This window comes from Carassius gibelio, chromosome B13, assembly GCF_023724105.1.
Source record: "Carassius gibelio isolate Cgi1373 ecotype wild population from Czech Republic chromosome B13, carGib1.2-hapl.c, whole genome shotgun sequence".
NCBI classification, from domain to species: Eukaryota; Metazoa; Chordata; class Actinopteri; order Cypriniformes; family Cyprinidae; genus Carassius; species Carassius gibelio.
The window spans coordinates 14,634,359-14,660,669 of record NC_068408.1 but is presented as its reverse complement, the minus strand read 5'-3'; the positions used below and the strand labels follow the sequence as shown (position 1 = coordinate 14,660,669).

General features: G+C 35.9%; 2 protein-coding genes across 5 annotated transcripts in view; one reads left to right on the top strand and one right to left on the bottom strand.

Annotated features, from left to right (window-relative positions):
• Nucleotides 1–1,432: 1,432 nt before the first annotated feature.
• Nucleotides 1,433–24,222, top strand: LOC127969813 (collagen alpha-1(XVII) chain-like). Of its 2 annotated transcripts, none has more exons than XM_052571932.1 (57): nt 1,433–1,581; nt 2,776–2,836; nt 3,065–3,115; nt 3,305–3,412; nt 3,518–3,751; nt 3,869–3,916; nt 4,039–4,068; nt 5,366–5,413; nt 5,698–5,838; nt 5,919–6,092; nt 6,216–6,287; nt 6,388–6,462; nt 7,224–7,298; nt 7,402–7,554; nt 8,654–8,743; nt 8,886–8,930; nt 9,035–9,196; nt 9,572–9,811; nt 9,950–10,000; nt 10,141–10,167; nt 10,291–10,317; nt 10,394–10,447; nt 10,985–11,089; nt 11,242–11,295; nt 11,491–11,508; nt 11,603–11,656; nt 11,746–11,781; nt 11,878–11,913; nt 12,007–12,069; nt 12,799–12,834; nt 12,960–13,031; nt 13,248–13,274; nt 13,407–13,442; nt 13,654–13,689; nt 13,768–13,848; nt 14,036–14,071; nt 14,174–14,248; nt 14,332–14,403; nt 18,099–18,149; nt 18,231–18,293; nt 18,381–18,440; nt 18,553–18,579; nt 18,720–18,764; nt 18,907–18,984; nt 19,072–19,119; nt 19,371–19,508; nt 19,590–19,697; nt 19,782–19,889; nt 19,980–20,096; nt 20,183–20,287; nt 20,371–20,514; nt 20,608–20,748; nt 20,977–21,162; nt 22,127–22,288; nt 22,386–22,466; nt 22,579–22,659; nt 22,864–24,222. In XM_052571932.1, exons 2-57 carry the CDS (start codon nt 2,782–2,784, stop codon nt 22,905–22,907), a joined length of 4,584 nt encoding a protein of 1,527 aa, XP_052427892.1. In that variant the 5' UTR covers nt 1,433–1,581; nt 2,776–2,781; the 3' UTR covers nt 22,908–24,222. The 2 variants fall into 2 exon arrangements, with proteins under 2 accessions (XP_052427892.1, XP_052427893.1); XM_052571933.1 differs by having other exon boundaries at nt 13,407–13,447; nt 13,659–13,689.
• Nucleotides 23,471–26,311, bottom strand: part of slka (STE20-like kinase a) — a 32,010-nt gene continuing 29,169 nt past the window's right edge. For all 3 annotated transcript variants that reach the window (XM_052571934.1, XM_052571935.1, XM_052571936.1), the window contains one exon: nt 23,471–25,129. In XM_052571934.1, coding sequence (XP_052427894.1) covers nt 24,983–25,129 — 147 coding nt within the window. In that variant the 3' untranslated portion in view covers nt 23,471–24,982. The remainder of the gene's footprint in view (nt 25,130–26,311) is intronic.

The window sequence follows — 26,311 nt, the reverse complement described above, 5'->3', positions numbered from 1 at the left end:
TGAATCAGAGGTGAAATTGGTGACACAGTTTGAATGAATCCATATTTAAAAATAAAAAAGAAGGATGTTGAAATTAATCAAACTCTGAATCATAGTGATGAATCCAGCTTATATAACAAACATAGGCCTACTCAAGCATCTTGCGCAAAAGCAATGCAAAACCAGAAGGAAAAAACACTCTCTATTCAAATAAAGATGATTACATTGGTGGTTCAGTTCATTCATGTTCATGAACTTTTTTTTTTTTTTTTTTTTTTCAAACAACTCCACTACTCTTCTGCTTCTACTGGAACTCTTTTCTGTCTTGTTATAACTTGTCTATGAAATTAAAATTGTTTAATAGCTGTATAGTCATGCAACCATGTCTTCTCGTGTTTCTAAGATTTGTATGGGGTCTAATGCAGTGAAGGATGCATTTGGGCTGGAGTTAAACATTTTGTGACTAATGTGCATTTTGTATCAACAGGGTGTGCCCACTGGGAAAAAAATGAATCCATAGAAATTGGCATGTAAATCCAAAGGGAAACAACACCCTTTTCCCGTGGAAAGCTTGTATGTGCATGAATTCCTTTAGAACATTTGCATTGTTCTTTGATCCAGCTGTCTTTAGATTATAATGAGAAATAAAATTACTTAATACTGTATGTATCGAATATGACTTGCTAAAATGGTGTGCATTAACACTAATGCATAAAATTGTAAAGTTAAACTCTTGCTGGAAATGAAAGCCGGTCATATCTCGTCTGACCCCTTTTCATACAAATGTTCTGTCAGTAATCAGCTGACGCATTCAGCTAAAGTAAAATTATTATTGTCATGTTCCTACAGTTTATTTAAAGATGCATGCTTTTTTTCTGTGGTGATTTGAAAGGTGTTAAAACATGATTTAATTCCAAGAAAATGTGTGAGCTTATCAAATGAGAAAATCAAAACCCTCACTTTCAAAGCGTACTAATATGTAGCCTATAGAACAATTTTTCCCGAGAATGTCTTGAATTCAATGTATGTTGCTCATAAAGCACTTCTGTAGTTATTAAGAGACAAAGCATGAGCTCTTCGAGACAAAGTATTAAGTCTTTATGACCTAACATGGAACTTTATTTATTAAAAATGTTTTCTAAAATATTTTATATTAATTGCTTCAAGCTGAACAAAATGCATTTTCTGCCATGTTTTTGCTGCTATGCCAACAGTAGTAGATTCAACTGTTTTTTCTGCATGTGTGTCTCTGTTTAGGCAAAGTTAACTGACGCACAGATAACGCATCCAGCCACACCTGTGTTCACCTGAACATGTCCTAAACCTTAGTTTGCTGGAACATAAAAGATAAAACTGTGGTTCCTGAGGGTATTGTCTTCTTTAAAAGTCTGTCTGTGCATCTGCCAAAAGACAGGGGAGTGGCTCGGTATAAAATCCTACCCAGAAGTCCTGTGGAGGCTTGCCGGTCAAAAAAAGTAAAATCAGAAAGAAAACAGCAGGAGTCAGGTAACAACATTTATACTGCACAGGTGAAGTTCACAGGCAACTCTTAGGTGGACTTTATCTAAAATCCCTTTCTCTTCAGATTTTCAAGGATCAAAGGTAAAACATTTTGTTAATGATTTCGTTTTCAAACATTTATCCATTTTTTCTTACACAATAAGAGCAACTATAAATGATTTGCAGTAGCCTCCATTTGTGCTTCAGTTAGACTATATGTGTGTGTGTGTGTGTGTGTGTGTATGTATGTATGTATATTCCTTCTTATTTATTCATAATTATTGCTTTTTATATGCTTATATCAGCCCGTTGCTCTCCTGAAATATTAATTTGTAAATGGAACAATCAGATTTCTTTATATGTTGTTTCTGTGTGGGACTCCACCGAAGACTAGAACCCAGACTGAAACAGTAGAAACCAAAAAATCTTTATGATATTAATAACAAATTATGGGTCCAATTTATTGATTATGAGTTGTTTTTAATGTTTACTTACTTTCTTCTAAACTTTGCAGTGGATGAAGTGGGAAAAAAGTAGCAAAAATCTGATTCTGAAGTCCCAGCTGAAAATCCTTGCACGGATAATCACCATTAGCAAATAAAGGCATTATTTGTCTGTGCGGGGGACAATTCACTGTGTTTAGCTTTTTCATGTATTGTGGATTGCAGTGAAACAGTAGCTGGTCTTGCATTTGAAACTGAAGATGTGAGGAGGGTGGGGTGGTGATAAATTGCTTTTCTCTCTCCACTGTAAATATGAGACTGTAGTTGTACTTGCAAGTCTTTTGTTGGAGCAAATAATTACCCCGTAGGCATTATTTTTCATTACCATTGAATGTGGGTATGTGTCATTTATAATTACTTTTTTTGATGTAGGTTATTTTGCAATTCTCTAACATCCATACCTTGAAATCTGAGTAGAATCTGCCAGGAAAGCAAAGAAATCATTTTATCAGTGTGCCTGCAGTTAAAATTTCTTGTTAAAACTTGTTGTTGTGAAAAACAAAGACGGTAAAACACACCATCTTGTAAAAACAATTTATTGCGTAATGTCATACAGCAATATATCCCAAATTAAGCATGACTGATTAAATAAGTTTATGTATAATATTAATACATAATATGCATAATATATATTGCAGCTCTTCTCATCCAGTACAATCCCACAGTTCATCTGTAATAGAAACACCTTAATGCGCATTAAATATAGAAAATATTTCAGTATAGATGTACACCGATTCTGCTCTGTATCACACTAATTTTAATGACCTGTAATTGTTTTGCTACATTTATTTAGCATGGAATGGATGATTTAAGAGAGCAAAGAAACTATTCAGGAGGAAGTTCAGGAGATAGAGGTAAGGGCGTTTGATTATCTTGAATCAATTTGCTGCTAACCTGACCAAAATCTTTTGTGAAGATCTTTTCATTGTGAAGACTGTGCCACCTAGTGGTTTTGTAATGTGTTTGTAACTGAGAAGCTTGATTGTTATATTGATGAAGTGAGAATGTTTTATTCAGCTATATGTTTTTACATCTCAAAGCAAGAACTGTTCACATTTATAAGACATGTTTTATGAAAACAGGCATCAGGGAAACAACAATGTCTACTACTAGAATTACATCTTTACCTCCACGTAAGTTACCCCTGTTCACTCTACAGTTTTATTTGTTCTCACTGTCTGATTTATTTATATTCATTGCCTTGTTTTTCTGCTGAATTTATGCATCATGGGAAAATGTATACTGTGGCTGTAACCTGAGCATCTTTTTCAGTATGTGCTCAAAGTGGACAATGCTGTAATTTACTGTATTTTAACTCCCAGGTGGCTTCAGTGCATCCGCCAATAAGGGCATGTCCAGCACTTCTGGGTCTTCTGGCCTGGAGAAGAACATTTTGACTCAAAACAACAGCAGTCCTTTTTTCTCATCCTGTAAGCCATTCAAACATTATTTTTGAAGCGCTATACTCTATGTTTAATGTACTGTATCTCATATATCTATAAATGGCTAAAATTGTCCCTGCGTCTGTGTCTCAGCATCTGTTGGTGTGAGTGCAAGTGGGTTTGGTTCTGGATCAAGGGAATATCTGATAGAGGAGACAACTGTGAGCAGGTTGACAGGTGGTGCCTCTGGAGTTTTGGAGAGTGTCTCTGGATCGGGAACAGGGTCGAAGGTGAGATCCAGCTCCACTGATGGCATGAGAAGAACGCAAGACTCCCCTTTGTTTGTGGAGAGGAAAAGCAAAGCTACTCATTCACGTCGTTATGATGGTTAGTCGCAGCTGAGACACTTAAATAAATGAATACTTTTTTCTTTTTAGCATTTTTAGCCATTCCTTCATAATTAGTTATACTAGCATGTAATATATTTTTTTAAAACTTCAACAGGAAGTTCAAGTGACAGCTCATCCCCAGAAATAAAAAGAAAGGACTACGGTAAGACACTTAGACAAATAAAAATGATTAACATAGTTTTATATGAAAGTGACAAGTCATTTGTTTTTTAGACAAAAAAAAAAAACAAAAAACAGATTTTGTTTTAAATGCTCTGTTTCCAGGTTCAACTAGAGGAAGGAGTCAAAGCAGGGGTGAGATTGTTATTTACACTAATGCAAATAGTAAAAAAGTTACTTTGCATAGGATAATCATCTTTACTGAATGATTATATTATCTTTATAATATTATATTATCGATTATATTACCCCCCTCCCCCCACCCACACACACACAAAAGACATGTCTATGAAGGTAAAATGACTTATAAAGATATAAAGATTTAAATGTATAAAGATTTGCATGTGCAGGGTTATATTTGTGTAAGTGTACATAAGACTGTAATCATAAATTAAATTTACATGCGCAAAATAAACTTTATTAAGGTGTAAATCGTGATTCAAGCGCAAGAAAAAAAATATTTGCAGGATTTTATTTGTGTAATTCATGTATTGAGAAACTGTAGCTTCATGCTAACGCAAAATAAAAAAGATATGCATTATTCTGATTTCCATTTTTTTTTCTGTGGAGAGTCAGTGAAAGCCTAATTTGATTGGCTACGAGAGGTAGGTTGACCCACCCTCGCCCTCGCACTTGCAAAACTCAGTTAGTGAGAGAATCATTCCAAAGTTGTAAGTGCAGAGAAAAGAAAGCTGGAGCTGTACATATCGGATTATTTCCAGAATTTTTTGCCCTAGGTAGGCCTACACAACGAGTCATTTAGACATTTGCAACAGTTTCCTGAGACACGATTTGTACTTTTACAAAGCTTCTCTTGCGCATGCAAATTTAATTTACGTTTACATTCTAATGTATACTTGCACTAATATTACCCTGTGCTTGCAAATCTTTATGACATAATTTTACCTTCATACATGTCAGCAGACCCGAACACAGTCATTCCGAACAGAGTGATTCTGATTGGCTGAAAAAGTGTACACCTTTAATTTAGGCCTGTTTCTTTCGTTATCAGAAATGTATTCACAACTAGATTCCTATTCTTAACTCAAAGCATTCAGTTGTTGTCCAGTATTTTTTGAAAAATACCATTGTCTGTTGAAATGCTGTAATCGTCGCTGCAAATTGTTTCCTACAGCTGTGTTCTTGTTGTGTAGTATTATTTCCCATTTTTTCCCTAGTAATTAATAAAATAATTTCCACTGAATTCAATATTCAATATCTATGGAATTTGAAAAGTAGGGGAATAAACTGGGCAGTGTGCGTGGTAAGTCATCAATAAGGAAACATCGCCAAGTTCTGTTCAATGTTACTCAACACCGGCTCCTGGACATTATTGATCATTTACATATTTAAATATATGTGCTAAATATATGTGTTGGTGTTGAAATAATTTGGAGATAATTAAATGTGTCTATCTGTGTTTCTGTTTTAGAGACAGAAATCAGGACCAGGCTTCAGAGTGCATCTCCCTCCACAAGATGTATGTTTTTGTCTTAGGAAATCACAAAAATAGGCTAAAATAATAATAATAATAATAACAACAATAATAATAATAAAGAATGAAACTAATATGTTAAGAAAAGTTTAAACAGCCTCATTAAAACTTTAGGAAACAAGTAAACAAATGTAACCTATACAGTTTTATCTTCTTCTCAGAGGCTCAATGAAAAGCTATAGATGTTGTTGATTGCCACAGTGGACAGTAGTATGAGATAGTGAACCTGAAGACACGTTTAAACAACTAATATAGTGCTGCTGCTATAGGGACAGAGCTGGATGATGTGAAGAAGCTGTTAATGGGATCCCGATCGGCCAGCGTCAGCCCCACACGATCTCCCTCCTCCTCCCCTCTCCCCATACCTCGCAAGGCCAGCACCTTAGACACCAAGATCTCCACCAAGCAAGGTACAGAAAGCTGGATTAGAAATGCACAGTGATCTTGTATTCAATTCCAAGGCGTTAAGACTTGCTTTCAATTTCTTTAGTCGAGCAATATGACACGACTATTCTTGACGCTGACCTGGCCTCATACACATGGAACAGCTCCACCCTGCCCTCTACAGTCTCCACTGGTGCTGCTTACGGCTTTCACAGCAACACCAACAACATGTCAACGGGAGCTACTCTTGTTACCAGCACATCACCATCCTCCTTATCAGGTCTGCACAGTTTCTGGTGTATTATAAATAAAACAAGCCTACTAATACATCAAAATATTCAGTTGAAGGCACAGTTCTCCTACAAGTATATTAGCTAAATACATGTTATTTCTTGATTTACAGTGTATGGCTTCCACAACAATTTGGCTCCTGAGAGTGGAGTTCTAACTTCCAGTGGAGTTAACACACACTCAGGTATCCTCTGAGGCATATAATATTAAATAATTGTGATGACATGCTGTGACAAATGACAAGTTAATAACATTCCTTGTAAGCATGTTCATTTATGTTTTAGGATATGGAGTGCAGAAGAATTATTTGACAAGTCCCAGCAGCACTCTTGGTTCTGGCACAGGCATCTCCACCGCAGGTGTTTGTTACATATTTTTTTCTGTACATCATAGCTCAACAACAGACCCGATTTGGGATATGAGAGAGTTTTGGGACAGCTGATAGAATCGTCACTTGCTCTGTCGCACAGTGCTGAACTGTCAAAGTTGTAAATAATTACAAAATCAGTATGAATTTTCACTGTGTTAAGAAAAAAAGAATAACATTTGATGAAATTTGTTAATATAACAACATATACTGTAAATACACTGCTGTTCAAAAGGTATGCTCACTAAGGATGCATTTATTCAATCGAAATAAAGTAAAACAGTAACTTTTAATACTTAATTAATAATATTACTGTGCAATTTTATATAAATAACTGATTTCTATTTTAATTATATTTTAAAATGTATTATCATCGTATTATAGCAAAACTAAGTGTCACATAATCCTTCAGAAATCATTCTAATTGGCTGATATGATGCTCAAGCAACATTTCTTCTGATGATTGATATCTTCTGATTATCAATGTTGAAAACAGTTGTGCTGCTAAATACTGTTGTGGAAATTATGATAGATTGCAACCAGATCAAAGTCTTTACTAACACATTTGTCAAGGTTAATACATCCTAGCATTTTTCTGTTTGGGTAAGTGAAAATGTTGTGAAAATCAGAACTATCTTTAGATAATTCTCTAAAGAGGTAGTCATTGTTACTTGATGAACAGTGTCATTTTAAGTACAAAGAAATACTTGACATTCAGACATCTTTGTTTATTTGTTATGTGTCTGTTTTTAGGATATGGAGTGCAGAAGAATTATTCCTCAAGTCCCAACAGCACTCTTGCTGTCAGCACAGGAGTCTCCACTTTAGGTGTTTGTTATACTCATACAGGAACAAGATTTATGGCTACTGTAGTTCTTTATGATGCAGTCAGTGTGACTTGATAAACAGGAAGATTTTGTCTCATATTTAGGAACTGGTACAAGGACCCTTAATGAGAATGTGTCGAAGAGATACCTGACGCTGGAGAAAGAGAACATTCCAGTGAAGAGAGAAACCGAAGAACTTATCCTGACCAAAGACAGTGGCAAGCAGTTTACTAACAGCACCCCTAATGGGACAGCAGGTAAAAAAGTAGTATACTTCAAGTTTATTTTCTATACTTAAGGAAAGTTCATATTTTTCTATATTTTAAGTATACTTTATGTAGCAAGTATACTAACATCAGTGTTCTAGTAGTACACTTGAAGGTGTACTGTTTCAAAACTCCTTGGGACTAAATTTCTAGTATATAAAATGTTCTAGTATATAAAAGTGTACTATAAAGTACAGTAGCAAACTTTGAGTACACAATTAGTTTGCCTCAATTTTTGTAGTTTGTACTGCAATTATACTAAAAGTAAACTTATAGGTTTATTGATAATTTAATTATTAAATACTTTGTACAATTTTAAGTTTAGTGTCAGTAAACTACTAGTTTAGTAGTTTTATACTCATAAGTTGTCTTTAAGTGAACTTTACATAATACTCTAAGTATACTTTTTTAAACACTTTAATGTGGGTAAGTTTCATAAAAAATAAAGAAATACAATTTTGAACAAAACGTTGAAAAAAAGACTATGAATTGGAATCAGAATGATAATCAAAACATAGATGGAGTCGATCAACACCCCAAAGTTCATGATTAACTCTCCATCGGTTGACAGCTTATTCCATTACGTTACAGTTTTAAAGCTGTTTCATGTCAGATGTTCGTGTTACATGTGTTAGTATCTGTTGTTTCTTTTATCTTCTTCACTTGTGTTTTTTTGGAAATTCTGTGCAGAAGATGTGTACTAGCGCCCTCTACTGTGTAATAATGAAAACACTGATTCTAGGAGTATAGCTCAAATATATTTAGATGTTTGTAAGTATAAGTCAAGTATTCTTGAATGTAATTTTAAGTATATTTATTAGGGATACATACAGCCCATTCCTGATAAGTTCAGTAAAAAAATTTTTTTTTAAATACTAAAAAGTATTTTTAGTTTAAAAGAAGTATATCAATAGCGCACTTGAATAAACTTATTTTTCGTAAGGGACAGGATACTAGTTTTTTATTTGATGTTGTAAGGGGAATTATTTGTGGTGTTTGAATGAAAGCGAATCGAAATATAACATGATTAATGCTATGACATACTCTAGCACTGCATTCTGATTAACTGAATACACTCTTTGCTTTTAAGGCTCGTATTCAGATGTTTCAGTGAAGAAGGAAACTATGATGACCAGCTATTCTGAAAGTGCCCCTGTAAAGTCTAGCTCTGGCACACATTGTAAGTGCTTAATTTTCATGTATCTTGATGTTACTTTTAATTTACATGGTTTCCTCTTGAAGCACTTCTAGTCTCAAATAAATATTGAAAATATCTGTTGACATCATAAAACCAATTTTATTTATTTTTTTACCTATATAAGATGGCTCTACATCAGTGTCAACAAAAGACAAAGCTACTTATGCAGGTAAAACCTTTTTATTTGAAAAAACAAAAAAACAGTGCGCACAGTATGTACCATCATACTGTTGAAAACAGAGAATCACAATCTTCCTGTGTGTGTCCTGTCAGAGATTCGTAAGGCCAAGGTTGTTGATGATGATGATGGCTGTAATGGTGGAGGGGGTCTTTGTGGATGTGGGCCAAACTGCTGTTCCTGGTGGAAGTGGCTTCTGGGATTTTTGCTCAGCCTCCTGTTGCTCCTCGGCCTTCTGTTTGGACTCATTGCTTTATGTAAGTCTTGTCATTTTAATGAAACACATGATTCATTTATTCATTATTTCTCCTGAGCAAAAAAATTATAGCTTCATTTTAAAACTGTACAGAAGAAGGTTTTCAAAATATGAGGCAAATTATGGTTCACCAAATAATTTCAATAAAATGTATTCAAAATTTGATTAAAAAGTTATTTAAAAAATAATAAGCAAAAAATTAATTCTTACCTCTGGATTTGGTTTAATTTGGGAGAAGGGAATTGTATCTTATGGATCAATGTGTATTTATCAGTAGAGGATTCCAGCTCAACTCAAGAATAGGTTTTCTGCCTAACTTAGGTATATGTACTATTGCATTGTCTTCTAATCTGAAGCAAATCTCTTTTCCTTGAAGCTGAGGAGGTAAAGAATCTGAAGTCTCGTGTCAGCGCTCTTGAGGGAATATCCTCCTCCATGACAGCTCGCACGAGTCGACTGTCCGCTCCTATTGATGACAGTGGCATAAATAAACAAGTTGGAAGTAAAGCGGCATATTTTAGTTCAATGGATTCTGCAGTTTATTCAGACAGTTCTGTACTGCAAAGAAATGTACAGCAAATACTGAGAGAAGAGTTGCAGTCTGAAGACATGAAAGGTACATGTGAACACAGTTCTGCTTAAACACACAACAAATGCACCTGAACATGTACAATGTTTATAAAATGTCACGCATATATGTATATGTTTAATACAAATAATATTACATTTAATACATATTTTTTTGTGTATCTAGTCTTACTTGCTTCTTCAGTTAAAGCTGAAAGAGGACCTCCAGGGCCTAAAGGTACACCAGATATAGAGTTTTTACTGAACTGCCAGTACAGAAAATTATATTTATTCATTCTATGGAGATTCAATAGTCAGTAACCTGCTTTTCCGTCACTACTGCATCAATCACACATCTGCTCGTTTCACCACTTTCAGGTGACACTGGATCTCCAGGAACAAAGGGTTTGTACAATTTTAAAACTGGCTGTGAAAAGTCTGTGAACCAGTTGACCTGGGCTATATGTTTAAATTGATCTGCTCACAGTCTTAAACATGAAAACATAAACAATGTAAACTCTTTTTCAGGAGATAATGGTTCTCCAGGCTTCCCAGGTAAGAATAATGTTTGATGCTCTGTGGAGCTACTACAGTTGTGCAGAATGAAGTCTTAACAGATGTTCATCTCTAGGTCCATCAGGAATCCCAGGACATCCAGGAAGAGATGGACAAAAAGGAAGTGCAGGTACCTGAAACAATACGCAGCACTTTTATTCTGTGGGAAAATCATTCACCATCATTAATTCTGTGTTTAAATCACAAAGTATATTAACAAGAACCCCAAAAGATAAGGCCTAGAGGTTAAGGTTTAGAAATACAGTCTATAAATGCTGCATCTGACAGGTGCTAATACTGTAGCACAAAAACATAAACTTTTAATAGTCAATTCTTACAGTCCATTTGAGAGACTAGTCCCTACCTACATTCAGGATGCATCTGTTCCTGTAGCTCAATTGGTAGAGCATTGCGGCATCAAGCGCATGGTTGGGGGGTTTGTTTCACCGGGAATACATGATAGGTAAAAATTGATAGCCTGAATGCACTGTAAGTCGCTTTGGATAAAAGCGTCTGCTAAATTCATAAATTTAATTTAATTTAATTTTAATTTAATCTGTTCTGTGAACATTTAACTCAGTCCTGTTAATGCTCTTGGTTCTTTTGAAAAAAAGAAGGAACCTTTTCCAGATGTTGCCTCATCAAAGCTTTAAAATGTGTATGACAGGTGAACGTGGTCCAGAAGGACCACCAGGTTTCAGAGGAAGAGATGGTCAGCCTGGACCCCGTGGAGATCCAGGTCCTGCAGGGGCCGGAGAAAAGGGTGAAAGGGGTAAGATACTGCATACTTTGAGAATATGGCTCTTGAGCATTAAATTTTTTGTATTTCATTCATTACAATTACAGGGTTCTCATACACAAAGTAAATTCAACTGTTATTTTGATCTAATTTGCCATGTGTCTGTGCACTTGTTCTTTCTTCAGGGATTCCTGGTCCTTCTGGATCTCCTGGTCTTGTTGGTCCACCTGGGCCTAAAGGTCAGTACACAAAAAGCAATTTATATAAAGGCTAATACTTATTATATTCAGTGAAATTAGCTGTACAGAATCATTTGAGATTGGCAAAAGGAAATGCATTGGCATAAATATATGAACTTGAATATGAATGTTAATTAAACAGTAATGCAGTAATTGCAAGTGTTTGATCTTGATCTCATTTTTTCTGTTTAACAGGTGCTAGTGGTTTACATGGTAATCAACTCATTCTTTACAAAAAATATTTTAGTGACATTTTGCATTTTTTTTGTGTTCTAAAATAATGACATTACATTTGTTTTCTGTGTAGGTGAACAAGGCCCTCAAGGCTTCAGAGGTGAACCTGGCCCTGCCGGTGCTAAAGGTGTGTATCACAGCTAACACTTTACAGTACGTATATTAATAAAATCATAATCTTTAATATAAATAAATAAATACATATTTTTTTTCCAGGTGATAGAGGACTTACTGGTCCACCTGGAATTAAAGGTTTGTTGTTAATTATATTTGAGTCTGACGTACAGTATCCAGTTCTTAATTATAGTCAATGTGAATTCATGTAAAATTGTGCATGTGTTGTGTCAGGTGATCATGGTGATAGAGGGGAAAATGGATTGCCAGGTGTGTATACTTGTACTGAGCCATAAGAACTTTATTATTTTGTGCCATGTTTACAAATATGTTTCATTGTTAAATCACTGTACCCTCTGTCAGGTGCACCTGGTGCTGCAGGACGACAAGGGCCATCTGGTGAGAAAGGAGCTAAAGGATCAGAAGGTGATTCATCTGTAGGAACAGACACAAACCTGAGATTTGTCTTTTTGCTATTTTATTATTAGAACAGGGAGAGAACAGACATGGTAGGCAGAAAAGTGTGACGGGAATCAGCAAATGACTAATTAGCAGAGTCTATAATTCAGGTTGTCTGTATGCATATAGTTCAACGTCAGACAGAGCTATATTTTTAACCGTGATGTGTTGGCCATCAACAGCAAAAAATGTAGTTTCAAATAAATGCTGTTTATTCTATTCATCATAGTTTGCACAAAAATATTAAGCAGCATGACTGTTTTCAACATTGATAATAATAAGAAATGTTTCTTTAATGCCAAATCAGCATAGTAGAATGACTTACTGTAAGGACACTGAAGACTGGAGTAATGGCTGCTGAAAATTCATCTTTTCCATTACAGGAAAAATTGCCTGTTAAAATGTAATGAAATAGAATAAAGCTTTTTAAAATTGTAATAATATTTCACAATATTATATTTCTTTCAAAATCATCACAAAATCGTACTGACCGAAGTATATCTAAATGATAGGCCAGAATTTGTTTGTGGCAATTATTTGTCAAACTATTTGTTTTCCTGAAACTAAATCAATAAATAGTATTGCTTCACTATTGCTTAGTTGGCTGTGGGTGCATGGAATCTATTAAAGCTCTATTATCATCTTAGATTGGTGTAAAAGAAGTCCCCAGATAGTCATTTTGTCATTTCATTTTAGGGCCTCAAGGACCTGATGGTGAAAAGGGACAAAGAGGTGAGAGGCATTTTCAGATTTGATGATTCCAAACCAAATATTTATTTTTCTTGTGTACCTATATCTGCATCTTTATTTAATTTGTCTGTATTCTGTATTCTGTATCATCTTTTACTCATATTTAGGTGAGCCAGGCTCAATTGGCTTACCAGGAATCAGAGGACCACCTGGACCACCCGGTGATGCTGGGCAACCAGGTATAAAAACATGAATCTTCATTTAATATAAATAAAAAAATAGAAAACAATAATCCTAATTTCGAGAAAATGACATTAATCTTCATGTTGTAACACAGTTTCTGTCATTTGCCAAGGGGTTATACACATCAGTACTGAAGTTTAATAATGTCTAAAAAAAAAGTGAATTATTTTAGTTTAAAAAAATTAATAACTCTACTATTCTCTTTAAATCAGGAACGCAAGGGATTCAAGGACCTCCAGGTAACCTGTCACTTGTACTGCATTATTTTATGTGCATAATGTTTGTGTTAGAATTTTATGCAATTTCGATTTTTACAGTTTATCTTAGTTATGTATGAAGATATAATGGTAATCATGTTGCTTTTTGCATAGGCCTACCTGGCAATCCTGGTCAGCCTGGAGCGAAAGGTGCAGTATGGTGGTTGTTTTAGTATAATAGACCATAGGACCATGTTTAGCGGTCTTTTGAAGTCTTACATTTTTAGCAATATATATATATATATATATATATATATATATATATATATATATATATTTTTTTTTTATTATTATTATTATTGGACATTAGAATCATGTGTGTGCAACAATGTTTAAATAATAAATCTGAAAATCTTCACAGGTGAGACTGGTGAGGCTGGAAGAGTGATCAATGCAGGTAAGACTGCATGAAGTATGAAAACATATTTAACAGTTCAATGTGCAACCAACTTACATTGAGAGCTTTAATTTACAGCAGGTTTTAGCTCAGTGGCAATCCCAGGACCACCTGGAAGCCCTGGTCCTCCTGGCCCACCTGGATCTCCAGGACTCTCAGGTATGTTCATAATCTTAATTCTAAAAAAAAAAAAAAAAAAAAAAAAAAAAACAGATTGCAAAATGTCCTGTGCTTTGTATATGTTAACAATCCAATGAATGACATATACTTTAACTAATTGCACTGTTTAGGTGGGTACATCAGAATATTTATCATTTTATTTTATCATATTTCTTTGTATGTCTAGGACCCATTGGGCCTGCTGGAATTCCTGGTCATTCTGGTAAATTATCATTTTTCATCTGGTCTTCCTGTGTAATATTGTATATTAGTAAAATAAAAATGATATCCAAATGACCTTCCATCCACCTTGATTTCTGTGCAGGTCCTAAAGGTGATAAGGGAGATCAAGGAGAACCGGGTATTGCTGTTAACACTGGTGAGACAACGCGAGCAGAAAGTGAGTCTTTATTTAAAAGATCTGATTTGAATATTAGTAATGTTTAGATATGCATTAATTTAATACTTTTGTGTCCTTTTTAGGACAGTATGGTGCTGGACAAGTTTCTGGACCACCTGGTCCTCCTGGTCCCCCAGGGCCTCCTGGACGTCCAGGTACCATAACATTATCCATGAAACATTTAAGGATCAACATCTGATTTTTTTTTTGCCACGTACATTGTCTTTTGAATTTGAAATGTAATATTTATGAAATTATTTAGCCATATATATATATATATATATATATATATATATATATATATATATATATATATATATATATATATATATATATATATATATATACAGTAAAGATCAAAAGTTTGGACACACCTTCTCATTCAAAGAGTTTTATTTATTTTCATGACTATGAAAATTGTAGATTCACACTGAAGGCATCAAAACTATGAATTAACACATGTGGAATTATATACATAACAAAAAAAGTGTGAATCAACTGAAAATATGTCATATTGTAGGTTCTTCAAAGTAGCCACCTTTTGCTTTGATTACTGCTTTGCACACTCTTGGCATTCTCTTGATGAGCGTCAAGAGGTAGTCACTTGAAATGGTCTTCACTTTACAGGTGTGCCCTGTCAGGTTTAATAAGTCTGATTTCTTGCTTTATAAATGGGGTTGGTACCATCAGTTGTGTTGTGCAGAAGTCAGGTGGATACACAGCTGATAGTCCTACTGAATAGACTGTTAGAATTTGTATTATGGCAAGAAAAAAGCAGCTAAGTACAGGAAAACGAGTGGCCATCACTACTTTGAGAAATGAAGGTCAGTCAGTCCGAAAAATTGGGAAAACTTTAAAAGTGTCCCCAAGTGCAGTCACAAAAACCATCAAGCGCTACAAAGAAACTGGCTCACATGCGGACAGCCCCAGGAAAGGAAGACCAAGAGTCACCTCTGCTGCAGAGGATAAGTTCATCCGAGTCACCAGCCTCAGAAATCGCAGGTTAACAGCAGCTCAGATTAGAGACCAGGTCAATGACACGTGGAGTTCTAGCAGCAGACACATCTCTAGAACAACTGTTAAGAGGAGACTGTGTGAATCAGGCCTTCATGGTAGAATATCTGCTAGGAAACCACTGCTAAAGAAAGGCAACAAGCAGAAGAGACTTTCTGAATCTGTGAGAATGTGAATCATTTTTACAAAATAAAAGAGATCATACAAAATGCTTTTTTTTGTACTGTCCTGAGTAAGATATTGTGCATAAAATATTTTTTAATTATTGAATAAACTTAATTGAAATTATTAAAATTACCTCATTCAAAAGTTTGGGAACCCTTGGTTCTTAATACTGTGTATGGAAACCTGATGATCCACGACTGTCTTTCTGTTTTGTGATGGTTGTGCACGAGTCCCTTGTTTTTCCTGAACAGTTAAACTGAGCACTGATCTTCAGTAAAATCCTCCAGGTCCTGCAGATGCTTCAATTTTCCAGCATCTTCAAGGTTCAAACATTCACTGATGGTCCAGATGGAAACATGATGCATTAAGAGATGGGGTGTAATGAAAACTTTGAACAAGATGAAGATATCCTTGTTGAAATATCACTTTTTCATTTAGTAATGTCCTAAATGAAGCAACAGAAGATACTTGCATGTTTTCTGGAACACAAATTAAGTACAATTTAACCTCGATCTTCAAATACCAAAAGTTTTTACCCCCGTCTCTTAATGCATCGTGTTTCTATTTGGACCATCAGTGAATGTTTGAACCTTTTTTAATAGTTGTGTTTGAATCCTTCAGTTGTCTTTAAAATGGATCGATCGCAAAATCATACAGTAACTTCTGGAAAGGGTTCAAATGTGCAAAAGATGCTGGAAAACTGAAGAATCTGCAGGACCTGGAGGATTTTACTGAAGATCAGTGCTCAGTTTAACTGTTCAGGAAAAACAAGGGACTCGTGCACAACCATCACAAAACAGAAAGACAGTCGTAGATCATCAGGTTACCATACACAGTATTAAGAACCAAGGGTTTCCAAACTTTTGAATTAGGTTATTTTAATAATTTCAGTTTTTTCTTTTTTTTTTCTTTTTGTCTTGTGGACTATATGTAATCATCTTTTAGGTAAAAAATCTTACTCAGGACAGTGCAAAATAAAAAAGAACTTGCATTTGGTATGATCTCTCTTATTTTGTGAAAATTATTCACATTTTCACAGATTCTGCAAGGGGTTCCCAAACTTTCGCATGCCACTTTATATGTCATGGCCAAAAATATCTGTACCCTTGGTAAATATGATCAGAGAAGGCTGTGAAAATTCATCTTCATTTTTAATCCTTTTGATGTTTTATTCCTTTCATTGGATAATACAAATTTAAAATGGGGGAAATATCATTATAAAATAAAGGTTTTTCTTTAATACACATTGGCCACAATTAAAGGAACCCTTTTTTCAGTACTTTTAAAAACCTTCATTTGACAGTTTAACAGCTCTAAATGTTCTCCTATAATGCCTGATGAGGTTAGAGAACACCTCACAAGAGATCAGAGACCGTTCTTTCATCCAGAATCATTCCAGACCCTTTAGATTCCCAGCTTCTCCTCTTCAGTTCATTCCTCTCATTTTCTATAGGGTTCAGGTCAGAGGACTGGAATGACTATAGCAGAAGCTTGGTTTTGTGCTCAGTGACCCATTTCTGTGTTGTTTTTGAGGTTTGTGTTTGGATTATTGTACAGTTGGAAGATCCAAACATGGCCCATTATAAGATTTCTAACAGAGTCAGTCATTTATAGATTTTTTATCTGTTGGTATTTGAAAGAATCCATGATGCGATGTGTCTGAACAAGATGTCCAGGACCTCCAGCAGAAATCTAGACCAACAACATCAAAAATACAGCAGTATATTTCATTGTACACATGGGGTACTTTTTATCTCTGTGTTCACCAAACCCATCTTGAGTGTTTGCTGCTAAAAAGCAAATTTTTTAGTTTAATCTCACCATTGAAGTCCCATTTGAAGTTCCAGTCATGTCTGATGTTTTTGGATGAGCTAGGAGAGTTTTTCTTGTAACCCTCCTAAACAACATGTGGTGTTGTAGGTTCTGTTTTACCAATTTTTAAAGGTTTTCTGAACCCAAGATTCAACTATTTTCTGCAATTCTCCAGCTGTGATCCTTGGAGAGTCTTTAGCCTCTCAAACCATCCTTCTCACCGTGCATTAGGACGATATAGACATGTCCTCTTCCAGGCAGTTTCATAACATTTTATGTTGATTGGAAATTCTTCATTATTGCCCTGATGGTGGGAATGGGATTTTTCACTTCTCTAGCTCTTTTCATCAGAAATATATTCTTTGTTTTTTCTTATTTTGATGGATGATTAAGGGAATTTGGGCTTTGTTTTCCCTCCTCTCTATATTTCTGTGAAACAGGAAGCCATAGATGGATAATTTCATGTTTATAATCATACTGGAGTGCTCAAAATGAATTGAATATGAATGGGAATATACTTCAGAGATATTTTAATCATAAGAATTGTGAGGTGCCAATAATTGTGTCCCACGAGTATTTGAGAAAAACCTTTATTTCATAATGATATTTCCCCCCATTTTAGATTCTTATTATTCAATGAAAGGATACATTTTTGTGAATATTTTAAATAAAATATCAAAAGAATTGACAATGCAGATTAATTTTCACTGCCGCCTTTGTTCATATTTACTAAGGGTGCCGATATTTTTGGCCATGACTGGATGACAGAATAGTTTTAAAATGAATATTATACTTTTAGAGCAGATTATTCAGGATATTTAAACACATTTAATCCATTTTCACTGTTTACTCCCTGTAGGTGATTCTCGACCAGGTCTTCCAGGACCACCTGGTGAACCAGGCACACCAGGTAAGATGGACATTCATGCTTCTTTTCATTATTTCCTGTAGTGGCATACTCTTCTCAGCTTTTTTTGTTACTGACTCATAGGATATGGCAGACCTGGTCCTAAAGGAGACAAGGGAGATCCAGGAAACTTTGTGCCTAATTCAGGTTTAATTCCATCATATGTATTAGTCTGTGCATTGAGAGTGTTGTGCTTTCTTAAGTCTCACAATTTTACAAATGTTGCCTACACAGGAACATTTTTTGCGGGACCACCTGGGCCACCAGGACCTTCAGGGCCCAAGGGATCAACAGGTTAGTCTTACCCAGAATCTACTTGGATCTACTTGTTGATACCTTTATTCCAGCCTATCACCAGTGAACAACTATTATCAGATACTTAATGATATGTTTATGTAAATTTCAGGTGCCCAAGGTCCAAGAGGATACCAAGGTGAGGATCCATTCTCCAGCGAACACTTCATATTGGTCACAAGAACTGATATAAACAGTAAAACACATAAAGTACTTAGATCACCACGTCTTATAATATAATATAATAGTGCTTTATTTGTCATATGTGACTTTCTTCAGGGGAACCAGGTCAACCTGGCATTCCAGGGAGCCCCGGTAGAGTTAGTAAGTTAACATTTTTGTTTGGTTTATGACCCTATATGTAATTTTTGCTTTTGCTTTTCATTAAAATATAGTCAAGAGATTTTGATATTTCATGAAAACGATAACTAATATGGAATGTATTGTTTATTTTTATTCTATAAAGTCTCTGATTATGGTGTAGCTCAAGGTCCACCTGGTCCCCCAGGACCTCCTGGACCACCTGGACGAGATGGCCGTAAAGGTAAAAACCTTCAAATAATGATAAAGGCACATTGTATTCCTGTTCATTAATATCTACAGCACAATAATCTTTAAAATGATTTCCCAGGGGATCCTGGAGTACCAGGTACGACAACATTCCAAGGAGAATCAAGAGGTAAATGTTAATATGTTGCACTCTACTGCATATGTTCACCCAAAAATTACAACCCTCATCTTATTCAAAATCCATAAGACTATCATTCATCTTTCGTTCAACACAAATTATGTTTGTTTTTTCAAGTTTTCTAATCTTATACATTTTTGGATGAACTAAATCTTTAATATAGCACCATTATTAGATTATTAAATGAGGTTCCTAAAGCAAAACACTATTGTAACCCTTAATTCACTTCTTGTTGCCTTCAGTATCAGGAGCAGTTGCAGTCGGGCCCCAAGGGCGGCCTGGTCCCCCAGGACCTCCTGGTCCACCCGGTTCTCCAGGTCATTCTGCTGGATCCCATTCTGCTGCAGATTATCGTCATTACATCATGGAGTATATGCAGAGTGAGCACCTGTTGATTTGGATGATCACACTCCTGCTCCTGAAGGTCATTTTCTCATGAATGTGTGACATCTTTTCCATAGGTGACAGCATGAGGCAACATTTGTCTGGTATTCAGGGGCCACCAGGTCCACCTGGGCCTTCAGTGTCTGTAGAGGACGTGGCGTCTAGGGTTATCGCTTACATTCAGCGTAAGTTAAGATCTGCTGTATAATGTTTGATGGATGTCTTTGCGTCCTGCTGCATTCATGGTAAAATATATCATTTTGAATCAGGCTCTGGAATTAGCGGTAACAGTATTAGCCAAGGTCCTCAAGGACCTCCAGGACCTCCTGGCCCACCTGGAAGCATAAGTGCTGAATACATCATTTCCCTTTTACAGAGTGAGTAAACAATGTCAGACCCGCTTGTGTATGGATGGCTTTTTGAATCTTGAATCTAAGAATGGACTCCGTGACTTTTCTTATGCTCAGGAGAAGATGTGAGGCGTTACGTGACTGGCCCTCCAGGACCACCGGGTTCACCTGGCATTACTGCTAGTACCTTTAGCGCACGGGAAGTGGCAAACTATGCCATCAGATTGATGAATGGTGTGTCTTTAACCTGAATCTTATTTTAAAGAGGAAATCAATTGACTTCTGTCTTATTAATGGCATTTGTGAATTTGTGTTTTTAGAGCAGGGGATGACAGGCAGAACTGGACCACCAGGTCCTCCCGGCCAACCTGGGCAGCCTGGCCAGCCGGGCGCTTCCTACAGTGAAATAACCACTCTGCTTCAGAGTATGTTCTTCTGTTTTTGCAACATGTTTTAGAACATGTAAAGGGTTTCCTTTCCTCATATTCCACTTTGAATGTGTTTGAAGGGTCAGGGCTTAGTGGAGGCATTGGACGTCCTGGGCCCCCTGGTCCTCAAGGTATACAGGGACCCCCTGGTCCTCCTGGTACCCCAGGAGGCTCCTCTGCAGTCTCTGGTTACAAATTAGAGGACATCCAGCTCTATCTACAGAGTGAGTCGTCTCATCCTCTTGTTGTACTGTCTGATACACATTTGCAGTTTTGCAAAAAAAAAAAAAAAACTCATATGATTCTCTGTTATTTAGAGTCTGGTTTTAGGGGACCTCCTGGCCTACCTGGGCCACCAGGACCCCAGGGTCCTCCAGGAGACACTAGGGGCCTTGTTTCATATTCAGGATCTTCTGCGCGAGAACAGATCCGTGCTGAGCTGCAGGACTACCTAAACAGTGAGTGTCACTCACCACACACTCTAATCTGGGAACTGACACCTCAGAGCAACTTTACATTGGTGTATGTTTGACTGAGTTTAACAAGTGATCGCACTCCATTCTACATTCTCAAAGTTAAACGCACGATTTGAAAGTACTCTCTGTGTCCTAGATTTGTCTGACCAGTTCTTGGAAACACTTTGTGGTTGTTTGCTGCATCAATAAATAGTCTCATATTTTGTTCAGGTGACACTATGAGACACTATGTTCATGGTCCCCCTGGGCCTCCTGGACCGCCCGGTCAGAAGGGTGAACGTGGTGAAACTGGACACAGCTATCAGAGTGCCAGAAGACAATACGGCTATGGCTCTGAGATCAGTGAACCAGTGGACTACTCCAATGTTGCACTCAAAGTCACTGATTACATTAAGAGTGAGTACAGTATCATCCAAGTCAGAATGATGCGTCAGAGTTATAGTCATAATAAAGCAGTCAACTTAATCTTAGGATTCCTGATAGAAATGCCCACACTTGCAATGCAGTCTTAGGTATTCATTGGCTTCCTAGTCCTTAACAAGTTACGTCTTTAAGAGTGAGCTACTGAATCATTCAAAAATTTGTTCTCCTCTCTAAGTAGATGCTTATTTTAAGTAAGTAATCATGTCATAAAAAAGTATTTTCTATACAGTGTAAATGTATTCTGGACTTAATAAATTTAACTTTTTATTTATAGGCATTACACATAATTGAAATATTTAATGGGATTGATGGAGAGCAGTAGAAAACTTTGAACATAGAAAACCATTTTCATTTAATTGCAAGTATTGTTTTTTAAATGTGCACAAATTGATGATCATTTAACATTTTTATTGTGAAATAGATATATTTTAAATCTACTTACATATTATCTCGCACTCTTTCATCATTAAAACAGAAGCGCAGCACTGGAATTAATGCTCGTTTTCTCCGTGACTTTTTCTTTATTGTTTTATGAGTACTGTGAATTTGTAAATATTTATAATTCACATACTGTTCTTTAATCAACTATATAGTAGGGGAACATTCATATCTGGATGCAGCTGCTGTTTGCGTGTGTCACTGAGACATTCATCTAATCGATTTGTTCAAAAACACTGACTCGTTAAGGAACAAAACACTTTTGTGTGTTGTGTATGATTCTGGTTTGCTATACTGCGAGTAGCTGGCAGTGTTATGTCTAATAGTACAAAGCACTGTAATAATAATCAAAACCATCCTTTTTCCAAAATCCTATGCAGTTGCAGAGATACCGAAGGCAATCCGAGTGTCTTGGTGCCATAGTCAGGGAAACTCTGTGGACAGATGGTCAGGCCATCACAGGGCTAGTGAGCAAATCCATCTTGCTTGTTTCCTTTAGATCAAGGTATACTGCAGGACCTGACCGAGGGATACTGGAGAACACAAGCAGGAAGGATCCAAGGACCCGCTGGGCCTCCTGGTCCCCCCGGACCACCCGGGTACAGCCGTGTGATTGCTGCCTATGGAAATGTGACGGCTGACTTAATGGACTTCTTTAGAAGTTAGTATCCGCTTTACTTTATCACATATACTGATTAAATATTGAATCACTGTGTTTTTCTTGTAGCATTATTCCTAAACATTATTTAACTTTTCAGCACATGGGACCATCCCAGGGCCTCCTGGCAGGCCAGGACCCAAAGGAGACAGAGGATACCCTGGTCCTAAAGGAGAAAAAGGTACCAGTCATGATTCATATAGCCCTACTGGACAAGAAAACAAAACTGAAAAGCTGCCTGCTTTAACATAAAAGTGAAGAGTGGTGAATGGAAAACTGTATGTGATCTACAGGGGAAATGGGGAGCTCAGGGATCCCCGGCCTTCCAGGACAAAGAGGGTCAGAGGGATCAAGGGGAGAAAAGGGTGAAAAAGGTTAGAAAACTACTATCAGTCATAGTATACTTGGTTTCTCATCATATACTGTAACCTAGCATTAAATAATATATATATATATATATATATATATATATATATATATTTTTTTTTTTAATGTAAAAATCATCAAATAATTATGTATTTTAAGGCAGCACTGAATCCAGCAGTCGTTCTGACATGCATCTCTATATATAACTTTAGGTGATATCCAGACTGGTAGATGGATTCGGACCAATGGTGTGTGAGGGCACACACATTTGCAGCAGCAGCACACTTTCGTGGATGCACTGATGGTGTAAAGAAACGATACATATCTTTAAGAAAATCAATTCATAAACTAGCCTTTTTTTATGAAGTAATACAGATCAGAGGCTTGTTTGGGTCCTATTTTATCACAGTATCCAGTTTTATAACCAACCAAATGCATGCAATATTATAATCCATACATTTCAAACAATTTTCAGCTTTACTAGCATGGGTTTAAGACATCAGTCTTAGTTTTCATTAGCTTACATTTAATATAGCACTTTTTACCCAGTAGTGGAATACCTAATTGCCTTGTTTTTTGTTGTTGTTGTTGTTGTATTGTATGAATCTTGCCTATGGTGATGTTTGGAATTTTTTTTTCTTTTTGGTACACTAACAAAAGGGTCTTAAACACTTGTTTTTTTTTTTGAAAATGTGCTTTAATGTGAGTTATTATAAGTAAAAAGCCACTGAATGTGTAACAAAGAATGGAGTATGATTTTACTCCTACCCAAACGGTTTCGATACTGAGCTACAAAAAAAAAAAAACACACCAAACGAATCAAAGAAAATACAATGAGTTTTATTTACAGCATTATTACAGCATACCAATGGATACAAGCAATTAGAAACTTAAACTGACCAAAAATATGCATCAGATATTCCATCAAATTGCTGCAGGAACTTAAGGTCAGCAGTTTTCTGTCTCTAAACAACTATCCTGATGTTTAATGCACTCTTTGTGCAAATACTAACTTTTAGAACCAGCCTTTGTAAAATGCATCGTCTATTCAAAAAGTTCATGCCTCTGTTAAATTACAGCATTTTGGATTTCTTTCAGCATGCAAAAAGTATATGAGCACAGCATGTCATATTATGGATAAGATACAGGTGTGTAATTTCTTGCACAAAACGTTTTATCAAAAATAGAGCTTGAATCAGATGAAAAGTCCTCTGCAACAGTGAGAAACATTCATCTCTTCCCACTGAAGCACTTCTGCAGACTGCAATGGACTAAACACTGCTCTACATCGATCAAAGAAGGGCACATTGTCCCCTTTAATAAAAAAAAATTAAAAGACACTAAACTGCAGATAAACCATCTAACATGTGCAAGTTCATACTGCCCGTATATATATATTGATGAAACAGGAAAAATAAAAACGAACAATAAAAAGTTAAATCTATAAATAACTTTCTAACACCATATATGAAACATTCAAGAAGGCAAAGACTGCCTTATTCTTCTTCAAAGATGTAAAATTAACTTGTTTATAAAAAAAATAAACTTGGGTCCTCTGGACCACAAAGTGACTTGCCAGATGAGAGAGACATCATTGTATACAAATATTTGTTTCCTTCAAAATGCACTAAAGAGATCACTACTGCATATGTTTTTGCTTTAAAGTGTGCAATGTCATCTTACGGGTTACATTCCTTGTCTGCAAATATCTTTCACCATAAGTCAAATAGTAAAAGAAAAGGTTAAAAAGAGTAGTTTGTTTTAAAAGTATCTTTACGTGGACATTAAAAACAGAATAGGCCAGAGTATTCAAGAAATACAACATATAACAGCTGCTACAAGCCCAAACAGTACTGAAGCTTCATTTGAACATTTAGAGAATTGAGTTTAACAGTGACTAGTGTCCACGTGTCCTGTTAAATATGACCTATCACTATTTAAGTGGTATAATTTTTGTTTGTGATGTTTTGTTTGTTATGGGCATCAGTGACCTTCATTAAGGCTTTTTCATGCATGTATTCCACAGACAAGATGATATTGCCTGAGTGTATTCACTGCTAATTTGTGCTAATGTCTCAACCACAAATTAACGTGACAAGAAGACAACATACAGAAAACTAAAGTGTTGCAATCCGTTCGATGCAATGTGGCAAAAAAGCATGTGTAGGTAATGCATGGGGTTTGTCCTTCATCACTGTACGATTCCAACTTTCAGGTTTTCTGGAATTTCATATCAACCCCGTGACATCTATTCTGATTTCATACCTTTAAAAGGCTAATGGGCTCTTGACTGGAACAGCTCTCCTCACTTTAGATAAAGCTCAGTGAAGATTAAGAGCCGGAGGAGTGCACACTGGGAATGGGGTAGAATTTAGAGACTCTGCTCTGGGCGGTTGGGTTGAGGCATTCGGACTCTCCGCTCATCTTAAAGAAGACTTCCTGTTCCTGCATTTTACGTGTGAACTCTTCCTCCAGAGCCTAAGAGAGAGCAGGAGAGAATTATAAAGTATGTGCATTTACAAAGATTAGTCCTACTCAAAATATGAGATGGCACTAGGAGTTGCACGTCTACTGATTTCTGCGAGTCAAATTCTTATTTTAAAAAATACTCGAGTTACTCGACTACTCGCTGTTCATGCTACTGTAAATGAATATACATGAAATAGTTCTTATCAATGAACGCTTATTAATTAATTGCCTAATGCAACAATTGCATATTTTAAAAAAATAAAATGAAAAAAAAACTTATGACATGACATATTTAAATTTTCATGTTACAGCCAGTATTTGTATCTGTATTTGCATCTGTAACAATCACAAAATTATTCGTATCTGCATTCAGATAGAACGTCATACAGTTAGTAGGCCCATAATAAATAATTATTAATTTCTAAAAATATATTTATCATGCAAGCAGAGAGATGTCATGGCAAACGTTTAGTGATCATTTGAACACTACTGGATCAATTCAGTGCGCACATTTTCATTACTCTTTAAGCGAGTCTTTTTGTGAACTTCCCTAAACAAATGTGCGTGTGCCAGGCAAACCAGCAAAAGATAAAGATGCAAAAATCTAGGTCAAGTAGAAAATGTATCTGTATCTAAGCTGATTATTAGCCTACTCTTTAGAGAGAACTGGTTTGTTTTTTAAAAGACTGACGCACAACGCGGCTGTTTAATGCTTGTTCCATTAATTCGTTTCATATCATAGCCTAAGGTTTAAATCATTGCATTTTAAATAAACATAAATAATAAAACATTTATGATGTATTATTATAGGTGACATTACTCTTGCCAAGCTCTGATTTCTGAGAGATGCACAGAGAGCAAACAGCAATGCTGTGTTTGATTTGCACTCTTTTCATTCATAAAGTTTGCATTCATTCACTTCACACTCAATTATGTGACTTTAGTGGTCTGTGTATAATATTGCACTGATCCCCTGACTCAACGGTTATCTAGCAAACACCAGACTGTGCCCGCTTCAGCCGAATATTCAGGCAGAATTATTCCTTGTTAGTTTTTGAAGACATTATCCGTGCCATTACAAATAAAGTATTCTGCTTCAGGAACACCCCTAATTATTACATGACATATTTTAATTTTACATGCAACAAAGTCATAGAAAGTAACAGCTACAAGGAATAAGAAATTTCAAGT

What these genes read in the sequence shown, in the direction of transcription:
- LOC127969813 (XM_052571932.1), top strand. Translation starts at nt 2,782, where the DNA reads ATGGATGATTTAAGAGAGCAAAGAAACTATTCAGGAGGAAGTTCAGGA. An exon ending in CACAGGCATCTCCACCGCAG is followed by an intron (nt 6,463 to 7,223) that starts GTGTTTGTTACA and finishes GTCTGTTTTTAG; the next exon opens with GATATGGAGTGCAGAAGAAT. An exon ending in TGGTGAACCAGGCACACCAG is followed by an intron (nt 18,150 to 18,230) that starts GTAAGATGGACA and finishes ACTGACTCATAG; the next exon opens with GATATGGCAGACCTGGTCCT.